General features: G+C 27.5%; 2 protein-coding genes across 2 annotated transcripts; one reads left to right on the top strand and one right to left on the bottom strand.

Moving 5' to 3' along the window:
• Positions 1–3,020: 3,020 nt before the first annotated feature.
• Positions 3,021–4,232, bottom strand: LOC136084194 (uncharacterized). Its single transcript, XM_065804311.1, has one exon. The coding sequence runs from the start codon at positions 4,230–4,232 to the stop codon at positions 3,021–3,023; it is 1,212 nt and encodes a 403-aa protein (XP_065660383.1).
• A 3,740-nt stretch (positions 4,233–7,972) lies between these two features.
• LOC136084192 (uncharacterized) lies at positions 7,973–10,448 on the top strand. The gene is made up of 7 exons (XM_065804310.1): positions 7,973–8,889; positions 8,994–9,124; positions 9,196–9,329; positions 9,546–9,615; positions 9,768–9,814; positions 10,011–10,170; positions 10,315–10,448. Exons 2-7 carry the CDS (start codon positions 9,007–9,009, stop codon positions 10,446–10,448), a joined length of 663 nt encoding a protein of 220 aa, XP_065660382.1. The 5' UTR covers positions 7,973–8,889; positions 8,994–9,006.
• The last annotated feature ends 1,982 nt before the right edge of the window (positions 10,449–12,430 follow it).

The raw sequence follows: 12,430 nt of genomic DNA, 5'->3' as shown, positions 1-12,430 counted from the left end.
TGTTGGCTGACGCCATTTCACAACTTAGAGCATCTAAAACAGCGAAAGAAATATTTAAGTTATACATAAAGGTTTAGATAGTGGCCAAATAATAATTTAAAATTAATTTAATAAATTTATATAAAAATAACTTATTTATTAGTTATAAATTATAATCTAAAGGCTTTCCTTGTTAAATAAAGACAACGTTCAAACTTCAAATTAGATATGATTCATAACTAATTTGATTCATATATAAACTATATTATGAATATGATACAAAATACTATGTGAAACCTTTATTTTCTTTCTCCATTTTGTTTCTAAATAAAATATAAAATTTAAGTCTTATTTTATTATTTACTAAAAATCCTTTTAATAAAACAATTTTGTTTAAATTTACATATTTTTAAATCATATTTTCACTATAAAGTATCTAGGTTTATCACATCAATTTATGAAATAAGTTAAATATTGCTAATAATATTATTAATATGAATGTTATATATAAAAAAATATATATATACAAATAATCAATGGACCCCTCTGTCTCCCGCGCTAACAACAGGGAAAATGTAAATTAGGTAACAAAAGTGCAGCAAGAAATAGGGTGACTGCTACATAATATTTTTCAACGAAATTTGGCAGGTGCATAGATAATTGAGTAACTTAAAAATAAAAATTGAATAGATAAAATATAGACTATATCCTGGACATTAATTTCACCACAGAAGTACAACTAAAACTTTGACATCAATAAACTCGGTAATATATCAATTGAGTATAATTAAAACCAAATTAATAATAAGCTTCAACTATTCTTCTTTCTAAAAATACTCTATGTTGATAACGAATACTAAAAAGTTATTTCAGAAAGCCTTCCTCAAGCACGCTAACTTTGAAGAGACTGCGAAAATCGTGGCACAAAATTTTAGCACAAAATTCGGTTCCGTAAAACGCAATTGTCACGTACCTATATATATATATATATATATATATATATATATATATATATATATATATATATATATATATATATATATATATATATATATATATATATATATATATATATATATATATATATATATATATATATATATAGAGAGAGAGAGAGAGAGAGAGAGAGAGAGAGAGAGAGAGAGAGAGAGAGAGAGAGAGAATATATATAGAGAGAGTATAGTATAGTTACTATACTATACTATAGTATAGATATAAACACTATAACCTTAGACATTATTATTAGCAAAGAGAATGGTTTTGAAGTATTAGTATCAAAACAATAGTAATAGTAGATCAAAACTTCTACTAATACTATTATTCTACTAATACTATTGTTTTGATCTCCTTTTTATATATAATATAACAGTTATAAAGTAACTTTATTCAACGCTCACTAAATATTTATATATTATATATTTTAATATATATAATACTAAATATATTTTAAAAAAATTTTAAAATAGAATACCTTCACAATTTTGTAGATGTAATTATAAATTTAAAAATTATTTAAAACGCGTATTATTGGGGGTTAATTTATTTCAGTGGGGGTTAGAAATACTTAAGCCCCCGGTTAATCGATTTCGCTATATTTTAAAATAATTTAACTCCCGGGGTTAATTTATTTCGAAATAGATTAACCGGGGAGTTAAAATGTTTTAACCGGGAGTTAACTTTTTGGGGAGTTAATCTATTTCGCGTCACCGGCAAAACCATACAAAAAAGTTTTTAAATTTTGAAATTTTGAAAAAGGCAAATTTTGCTCAATATATTAATAAGCCAGAAATTATATTTTATTAAAAAATAATTTTTCAATAAAACGCCATATTTGTTGTTTAAATATTTCCTTAAATACATTTTATCAATAACAACAAAAAAGTGTGAAAATTTTATTTTTTTACCTCTTTTGAAAACTTTGATTTCTTATTTTAAAGAAGTTTAAGTTTATTTTTTAACTTATAAATGACTTATATAGTAGTATGTTAAATCACATAAAAAAAAATATATTTTATGCATTTTATATAAATATTTTCAACAATGCAAACATCAATAATTTTGAGTTATAAGTTTTTATTTTTTTTAAAAATATCATTTAAAACCATCGGATCAACCTGTATCAACCGCTTAAAATGATATATAATTGAATACCAATATGACATTGATCTTGTGGTATAAAAATTGGCTGCCTATAGCTGCCTAAACGAATGCTCTTTTAAATTCAATTTACAACGTCCACGTTTATGAAAAATTTAAGAAGTTTTGAAATTTAAAAACTGCAGTTAGACTTTATAATAATTTTTATTAAAGACATAAGTTTAAAATTAAATATTTTTGTATTTTTTAATTGCTTTCCAGTAACTTCCTCGTATTTGCTCAATGAACATTAAGATCGCATTGAAACCATTATTCCTAATTTTTTATGCTACCGTTTTAAAGTAATAAAAACTCAGAGACTGTGATAAAATATGAATTATATACATAGTACAAGTTTGGGACATAATATTTATTATTTATTTTATAATTTCCGAAAACAATAAAATTATATGTAATCGATAAAAAACACGATAACAACCAATGAGAAATAAAGGAAAGGAACTGAGTTTCATAGTTACTGCTCGTAAAAAAATTACTTTATTAAAAACATTTTAAATTACTTTCTTTCAAATTAAAAGTATTTTATTGAACAGACAATCTCTTAAAAATGGATAGGCAGTGACGGATTTACCATATGCGAGGCCATAGGCAAGTTTTCTATTATATTAGTTGAGTTTTTAATTCTTGTGTTCTATTGTGTTTTGGATATTTATTAGAACGTAACGAAGCAAAAAACGCACATAGGTTTTAAATGTACATTAAGTATTTTTTTTTATTTTGGATGAAGATGCACTAATAAGAGTACTCAAAATGCGATACCATTTATTTTTTTCGCAGATTTTAGGAGGATCGATTACATTGACTTAAAACTTAACCTTCCTGACTTTTAAAGACGCAAACTCATCAATTAAATCAGAACAGTGCAAGGACCGACTTTTTTTATTTTAAATGGAAATTAAAGCTAATGCAGATAAGCGGTCTTGACCCATAGTGGAACGTAAATAGAGTTTTAATTTGGAAAATGACCTTGCCAATGAATCTCTGCGCTTGCCACTGAAATAGGGGAAGATAGTAAATTTCGTAGGGCAATAAATAAATTTTGAAAAATTTCGATTAAAGAATTTGCCGTAATATACTTCAAAATTTTCCAGTGCATCTTTCGATTCCGCCGAAGCTTCCATTCTTAAAAATGTATTTATTTCCGAGTATAACTCTTCATGGTTCACGTCCGATTCTTCTGTACTAGGATTTCTCAGTGATATTTCTAAATTTTTACAATCATTCAACAATTCATTTGCATCTAAACTTCGCATTTTTTCGGTACGGGTTAAAAAACCTAACATTTTGTTGTATGAATCAAACATTTTGAATCTTTCATTTAAACTTACTAATGCAACATCAATTATTGCATTAAAAAAATTTACTTTATATTTAGACTTTCCATTTAGAGGTGTATCAGTTCCTTCATATTCAAAAAAACGTCGTTTTCGGCTAAGCTGCACTTGAGGGAATACTGGCTCAGCACCTAATTTTATAGCTATTTCTTCAGATTTTTTAATAATCGCTTCAAATGATTCATCACTTCTGAATGATTCTAAAATAATTTTCGTAGTTTCCACCAATTTTATCATAATAGAAATATTTGCCGAGGGATTCTGCATAACTTTACTTACTTTGTTAATTTCAAACAATAAATCATGCCAAATTGTAAGTGAAAGTATAAATTGATATGAGGATATCTCATTTGCAAGACCGTTAGCTTCAGAAACAGCAACTCCAATTGAACTTGAATCTGCAACTTTGTATAAAGCTTCTATAATTTGAACCAAATTATCTTTTACAACTTTTATACTATTTATACGGCTTTCCCAACGCGTATCTGATAATGATTTAACAGTCATTTTACAAACACTTTGCAGTATGTCCCATCGAACGGTTGATGTAGCAAAAAATGTAAAAATTCGTTGAACAGTACCAAAAAAGTTAATTGCAATTGATACTGATTTCGCAGCATCACATACCATTAGGTTAAATGTGTGGTTAGCACATGGAACGTAAAGAGCTCTGGGATTTTTTTCTTTGATTAAAGCTTGAACCCCTTTGTATTGCCCTCGCATGTTAGCACCATTATTATACGATTGCCCGCGAAAATTCATTAGATCCAAATAATACTCAGCCAATAAATTCAACTAAACCTGAACCAGTGCTATCAGTTATGTGAAAAAAACCACAGAAAAATTCTTCAATTTGTATTTCTTCCTGATTAATTTTAACGCATCTCAAAAGAATTGAAAGCTGCTCCTTATGACTTACATCAGGAGTGCAATCCATAATAACAGAAAAATATTTTGATGACTGTACAGAAGATACGATAGTTTTCAGTATTCTTCTCGATATAAGTCCAATTATTTCATTCTGCACATCTTTTCCAAGATAAGTGTCAAAGCATTCTTTATTTTTATTCGTTTGAGATGCTCTAACATAACTGGATCAAATTTTGCAATAAGTTCTACTTGTGCCAAGAAGTTTCCATTATTAGGCTGATAAAGTTGCTCACGGTGTCCACGAAAAGGTAATGATCTTTCAGCTAACATTAGCACTATAGCAAAAAGACGTTCAAGTACCAAGCGCCAATGTTTCTTCTCATTTTCTATCATTCTCTGCAAATTTTGATCAATTGTTGCATTTGATTTTAAATTAACTGACATATTCATCCATTTTTGCATACAGCTAATGTGATCCTGAGATTTATCATGTTGTTTTAAGCTAGAACCTATATTTTTCCAATCTGAATAACCTTCAGTCGACGATAAACATATTTTTCGGGTAGGAAAAATTTTGCAACAAAAGCAAAATACCGAATTATTTTGTATAGAATACACTAGCCAGCTTCTAGAAACTTCTTCACCGTTAGCAAGAACTCTCGTGTAGAAACTAGTATTAAATCTGTGACCCGATTTATTGGCTTTAAAATTTATTTGTTTAACCTGAGTCGGTCCTTTTTTAACAATATCGACTCTTTCTCGTTCATTAAACGAAATAGGCCATAACGCCGGGTCGTCGGAAACAATAACCACATCAGTTATGTCTTCCCTCTAAAAAGTGAAGCGTTGATTTGATGTTGATCAACGTTGATTTTGCGTTGACATTAGCGATCAACAGCGATCAGCTATAAATGGACGTTGTAGCAACGGCAATATTATCAACAGCAAATCAACGTTTATTTACAAACACTGAGCGTTCGTTGATTTTCTGTTGACAAAAAACAAATTTATTGAGCCGTTTACTAACAGTAATTTGTAGAGCAAACAGCATGTTCTGCTGAGATTTTTTTGTTATTTTTGGTGGTAATAAAACGTTTGTTCAAATTTTAATTATATTACGGTATGAAATGAATATAAACTTTATTGAAAAACATATACTTTATTTAGTAATTATATTTTCAGTTCTTGAATAAAGATTATCCTAATGAAATTAGGGTAGTTCTTTAACATTACTATTATCATAGCAAATTAGTAATGTTTATGATTGCAAGTATTTGCCTGATAAATTCTGACTGCAAACTTAAATCATATAGTACAAAATACAATTTAAATTGTTTTTTTCTGTATAAGAATAATAATTCTTTTCTTTTTTTTCTTTTGTGATGTAATAAAATAAAGATAATAATGTCTAAATGTGACAGAAGCCTGTACATGAGAGAATTTATGAAAGAAAAACGAGATACTGAAAAAAGAATATAATATCTTCTTGAAGAGTGCAATATTGTTGGTAGAGGGAATTATGTTCATCTAGATTCAGACATTCAAAAGATTTTTAAAGTTTCTAAAGATGTGCACATCGATATATTGATGTTTTCAATCACTTTGCCTGAAAATAAATTTTGTTTAAGTAAAGTTGAATTTAATTATGGTGATGTTGATGACATTACTGTTGAAAATAGTTTATACAGTAGTATTGATACTCTAACTTCAACAAAAGATTTTTTATATGAGTGGGCATTAAAATACTGTATAAAAGATGATGCTTTAAATGCACTTTTATTTCACTTAAATAAATTTACTCCATCTATACCAAAATGCAGGCAGACATTACAAAAATCTCTTCAAAAAGTTAATGTTTTATATGTCAGTGGAGGCGATTATATATATCTTGGAGTTGAAAGTGCAATCGATTATTGTATATCAGCAGTTGGAAATAAGGAAAAGCTTAATCTAATTGTAAGTATTGATGGTGCATCTATGTACAATAGTAAAAAGACTTCCATTTGGCCTATACTAATTACAATTAACAGAAAAAGACCATATGCTGTTGCAATTTGGTATGGTCAGGGAAAACCAAACAATTTGAATGAGTACTTTAAAGATTTTATTCTTGAAATGAAAAAAATGGGTATAAACAGCTGCAGGTGACTATTAAAGCTTTTGTTTTTGATGCGCCTGCAAGAGCATTTGTTAAATGCATTATAGGGCATAGTGGTTACCATAGCTGTGAAAGATGTATGGCAGTTGGCACACAAAAAGATGGTGTAAGATTATTGGAAACAACTGCTTTACTTTGTACTGACATGGCTTTTAAAAATAATTTGTATAAAGATCATCAACTTGAGAGTCTTTCTCCGCTTGTTCAGTTAAATTTCCCAATGGTAACTGGATTCCCATTGGACTATATGCACCTTATATGTCTTGGGGTAGTTAAAAAACTTCTAATAAACTGGTGTAAAGGTCCCCAATGTATTAGAATAAGTCAATCTGTTAAAGACAGTATTTCAAATGAACTCATAAATTTACGAAGTTATACACCATCCAATTTTCAACGTAGACCACACTCTTTAAATGAACTTGAGAAGTGGAAAAGCAACAGAGTTTCAATTCTTTCTGCTTTATGCTGGACCTGTTGTTTTAAAAAGGAAAAATAGATAAAACTAGCTATGACTTATTTATTTATATATCTTTCAATTGCTATGCACATACTGCTTTCTGATAAAATGGTGAAAAATGAATTGTTAGTTTTGCCATATGCTAAACAGTTGCTTATATGGTTTGTTAGAGAAGTGCAAATTTTGTATGGGGAGATTTTTGTAACATACAATGTTCATAGCATGATTCATTTAGCTGATGATTGTGTTAACTTTGGGGAGAGTCTTGATCATCTATCAGCTTTTCCTTTTGAAAGCTTTTCGGGTCAAATTAAAAAAATGGTGCGAAAATCACATCAGACCGTTGCCCAAATAGTGAATCAACTAAATGAGAGAAAAAAGTTGGATATTTTTCTTAGAGAAAAGAATGGTAAAGGAATTTCTGTCCAAGTGGTAAATAAAAAGATCACATCAAATCTATGAGAGTTTATTTCATTCAAGACAAAGGGTTTTATTTTAGTAGAAGAGGTTTGGTAGATCTTTTAAAATGCAAGGCTCTAAATCCTCATTCCATTCAAAAGTTTTTTTCTGATTGTTCTGAAACATCTTATTTAGACGTTTGGTATGTAAATTCATTAGCCAACCTAAAAACAATTTTTCTGAAAAAAAAGAACTTTTGAAAAAAGGCTTGATGATCAAATAGTTCAAAAACCTGATCAAAAAGGTGGTTATGCTTTTTTTCTGCTCAGACATAGTGATATTGCTTATGATCACTGATTTCTTGAATTAAAAACACAAATTTTGATTATACTTGCCGACCATCATTTTTTAAAGAATGTCTGTGCATGTGTCATTTTGTAAAATTTGTTATAAATTTGTCAAATATATAGTTTATTGAATAATTTTAAAGTGAGTTGAATGCATTTTAATTTATAAATTTTCTCTGTGAAACAAATATCTGGTATGTATATAGAAATAATAAAATATTTACGCTGGTGTTTTACATTAATAAATCTAAAAAGCGTTAACAAAGTTTATTGTTTTTAATCTCTAATGTATTTTTAATTTTATTTTGTAACTTATATAAGATTGTTTAGAATTAAATTGCACCAGAATATTGAAATGTCAATTTTTAAATGGAAAAATTAAAGAAGTGGAAGTGATTGCTAAAAGTTGGATGAAAAATGATAGGAAATGCTTCTGGCCGCCATTTAAAAATCCGCTGCATTTCGTAAAGCTGTCACAACCTTGCAGGCACTGAAAGATATACCCAGGCAGGCACTGGAAGATATACCCAGCTAGGATTTTATACACTACAGGTTTGCATATTCCTATAAAAAAATGTAAAATAATTGAATTAGATACTGAACTGTATGTTTTGACCAGTGCACTGGAGAGGATAAACATGTGCTGATGCAAATTTATTTTGGACCTCCTTTACAATATGACTTTGCTCTCATTTAATATCACTTATTTTAAATCCAATATTCCAATTGGTATATGTTTAAATAATATGTTCTGAATGTCTTTAGAATGTTTAAAAAAGATTTCCAACTATTAAAAAAAGTTTTTTTAATCATTGACAAAAACATTTTTATTTTGGAGTCTTTATAAAAAACAAGTTTTTTTAACAATGTTTTTAGTTTTTTTTTAAAACTTTTAGTTTTTTTTTAAACTCTTAGTGTTTTTTAAAAACTAAAAAATTCATTAATTTTCATGGGTTTTTCATTAAAATTCATTAATTTTTATGCCATGCACCAACTGCACCCCGTTCTCATAGGGGTGCTTTTGCCGCAAACATTTCAATTACATTTTCATTAGATATTGATAAATGATTTTACGTACATAGATTTGTGTTAAGATTTTTATGAAGAAGCTCAGTCACGCTTAGAAAAAGCAGCAAATGCTTCAAATATTGAAAATGACACCGCAGAGAAAAAAGGGACCAAGCGAAAGTAAATTTTACTAAAATTAGTTTTTAATAAATAAAAAATTTTACAATAAAGAATTACACAAATCATGTAATTTTTTTGTTTAAAAAGTAAAGTTTATATTAAAGGAGAAAGACGGCAATGACATTCTGTGAAAGTGATGAAGATATTGTGGTTGGTGATGAAGGACTATACGGAAGACATTATTTTGATAGTTCAAATAGCCAAAGAACATCTAACATGATTCCAAATATAGCAGGTTAACTATTTTGTAAAAGAAAAATAATGGTTTGTTAAAATAAACATGCTTTTTTTTTTACTGAATTATAGATGTTTTTAAATCGATATCAACTCCCCATTTACACAGTGAAATAGCAAGCTTTTCAGTTGCTGAAAATAACATTGAATTCTCAAAAGAAACTTATCTATCTCAAGGAAAAATGATGTTGTCTTCAAATATATTGGTAAAAAAAAGTCCTAATATTGCGTTTGTTCTAATTAAAATCTGTGTGCGTGTGCAGTAAAAAAATTAATAGAAATCAGAACTATATGTTATAGAATATAATTTTGTTGACAAATATTTTATAAATATATGTTTGTTGACAAGTTTAAATAAAAATCACTATAGAATGTTTGAAAATTTTGTTTAATTTTTGTATCTATATTTTATCTATATCTAGGTAGAAAATGGCTCTAAAAATTGTGTTTTGGATAAAGAGGATAGCAGAGAAAGATATTGGTCTTGCCAGGGTAAATAAAATTTTTAATAATGTATATTTCAATGTGCAAATCAAAGTTTTATTTATTTTTTCCATTTAGGTAATTTTTCATGGTTAATTTTTTACAAAATATTTTACATAAATAATAATAATATTATTTATTTTAATACATTTTTTTTTAAGATTTTCAAAAAGTTGCGTTGAGTTGGATGACAAAAATAGATAAAAAGGTACTACTGTTGCTTTTTATTTTAATGTCAAGGATTACATATGGCCCCCACAAATTTTCAAAATTTTCAATCAAATCAGAAAAGTGATTCAAGAATCAAAAAATCCATGTATTGAAATCAAGATAATTTCATTCATATAGAATGAACATAATATGTATTCTGACCCTTAAGTAATTTTTATTTTTTTTAATAATAGATGAGTTCTCTTAGTCGTTGCGGAGGTAATACTCCATATAAATCGGCTTTTGCTTTTGGAAAGTTGTTGATGAGCGAAGAGGCTGGGGCCTGTTTTAATGTCTCTGGTGGTTCATTGAAGATAAATTTTAAAATATACACCCTGTATCATATGATAGTGGGTAAGAATGGTTTTATGCATTTTTTTAGATTTTTCTTATTACAGGAAATATATTTTGTTTATCCCAGTCAGTCATTTATGTAACTATTTGCTATAATTTCTGCAGTTTGATTTTTTTCAAATTTGATTTGAATTTTCGATTTAGATGCGATTACACGACAGCATCATGATGCAAAAATTTGCAAATGTCATTCAGGCATTTCGGAATTTTTAAGGCAATCAGGAACACGACTCAATCGAAAAGTTTTAAAAATGAACAATGCTGCAAACGATAAATAAATTGTTTGAAAATGTAAATTTTGTGTTAAATTCAATAAAAAACTTTCTTACTTAACGCAGTGCCTACTTTATTTCATTATTCTTTTGAGTTAGCTTTGAATTGCTCTATCAATAAATTTTTTGCTAAATCCTTTATTTACAGCCTGTTTTTTACAAAACAAATAAATATTTGAGCAATATGTATAAATTTTATATACAAATATTTTATATATATACATACATAATATATATAAATTATAAATTAGTAGAAAATCACTTGACAAAAATTTTTTCATTTAACACTGTGTTCCATCAATAAAAAGACTCATCAAAAATAATGAGTTTTTTTTATTGATAAGAGCATTTCTGATGAGTCTTACAGTGCTAAATGAAAAAAATTTTGTTTAGTGATTTCCTACTAATTTATAATTGCTCTGTTCTTTTAAGAACATTGAGCACTCTATTTTGTAGAATACATTTTAAAGTTGTTTAAATATATATATATATATATATATATATATATATATATATATATATATATATATATATATATATATATATATATATTTCGTTAATTGTTGATATATTTTTTTGATATATGCATCAAAAGCGATATCAAAATGCCGTCGGCTATTATAAAAATCAGTGTTGAATCACCAGAATAAATGTTTGTTGATTAAACGTTGAAAAGCAACATTCGATCAACGTTTTTTGTAAACACCAAATCAACGTTGATAAGTGGCTAACATTTTGGACAAAAAATCAATGTTGACGAGAAACATTGAATCAACATCAAATCAACGCCTCATTTTTTAGCGGGTTGTTGTGCTTCATGCAATTGAGGATTCGAAGCTAAAACAAAATCATTAGAAGCTAACGAAGACTCTTGAGACAAATTCATTTCAAAATCTTTTTCATGGGTATCCGGACAGCAGAAACTTCAGGGTTTTTTTTTTTTTTTTTTTTTTTTTTTTTTTTATATTCAAAATTTTTGATTGTATGGAATTATTTAAAAATGTATACATAAATATACTCGCATAAATATTCTTAAATAAAAACGTATTGGTATTTACCTTGTTAATGGATAAAAATAATAAAATGGATACAAATAAAAATACTGATAAAAACGAAATACAATCAAATACAGAAGCTACAGAAATATCTGTGAAATTAGTTCGTGAAATATTCTCTGAGATGTTTAAGAAACAACAAAAAGACATTCTAAACTTATAAGTGGAAATTTAAAAATTGCAAATGACAGAATCGATGGACTTTTGAAAGAAATTAAAGAAATTAAAGAAACGTGCAAAGCTTTGCAAGCTGAAAGTAATTTGAGGAAATTTGAAATGGGAAAAATAAATGACAGACACTCAAAATTAGAACAGACTCAAAAAGATATTGAAAACGGTATCACTTTTACACAAGATACACAGGAAGAAAAAATTAATAAAATTGAAGAAAAAATTGTTACAAAAGTAGCATTTAATGCGGAAGAAAAAAATAAGCTGCGACAATTAGAAGATCGACTGAGAAGAAATAATTTGCGTCTCGAAGGAATAGCAGAAAGTGAAAATGAAAGTTGGAATGTATCTGAAGAAAAAGTTCTTAATATCTTTGAAAACAATCTAAATGTAAGTGGCGTAGTTATTGAAAGGGCACATAGAACCGGAAAAACTGAGCTAAGCAAACCAAGATCAATCGTGATAAAACTCCTGAACTATAAAGATAAAATTAGCATATTAAAGAATTCAAAAAAGTTAAAAGGAACAGGAATATTTATAAATGAGGACTACTCCTTGGATACCCTAACCATACGGAAAAATCTCTTTGAAGAAATGCGAACTCACAGGAACAACGGTAAATATTCTGTTGTTATTTATGATAAATTAGTAGTTAAAGATTTTAAAAAATCACATAAGAATGCTTAAAGTATATTTATTTATTATATTTTTATGTCTTAAATAATATTCTTAGTTTTTATTGTTAAAATGACGGAAGCCAAC

Source organism: Hydra vulgaris, chromosome 08, assembly GCF_038396675.1.
Source record: "Hydra vulgaris chromosome 08, alternate assembly HydraT2T_AEP".
Taxonomy (NCBI): Eukaryota; Metazoa; Cnidaria; class Hydrozoa; order Anthoathecata; family Hydridae; genus Hydra; species Hydra vulgaris.
This window is presented reverse-complemented; position numbering and strand designations above follow the sequence as displayed.

Excerpts from the sequence above, each read along its gene's own strand:
- LOC136084194 (XM_065804311.1), bottom strand. The coding sequence starts at position 4,232 with ATGAATTTTCGCGGGCAATCGTATAATAATGGTGCTAACATGCGAGGG.
- LOC136084192 (XM_065804310.1), top strand. The coding sequence starts at position 9,007 with ATGACATTCTGTGAAAGTGATGAAGATATTGTGGTTGGTGATGAAGGA. Across the intron at positions 9,330-9,545 it reads TGTTGTCTTCAAATATATTG|GTAGAAAATGGCTCTAAAAA; the intron begins GTAAAAAAAAGT and ends ATCTATATCTAG. Across the intron at positions 9,616-9,767 it reads AAGATATTGGTCTTGCCAGG|ATTTTCAAAAAGTTGCGTTG; the intron begins GTAAATAAAATT and ends TTTTTTTTTAAG.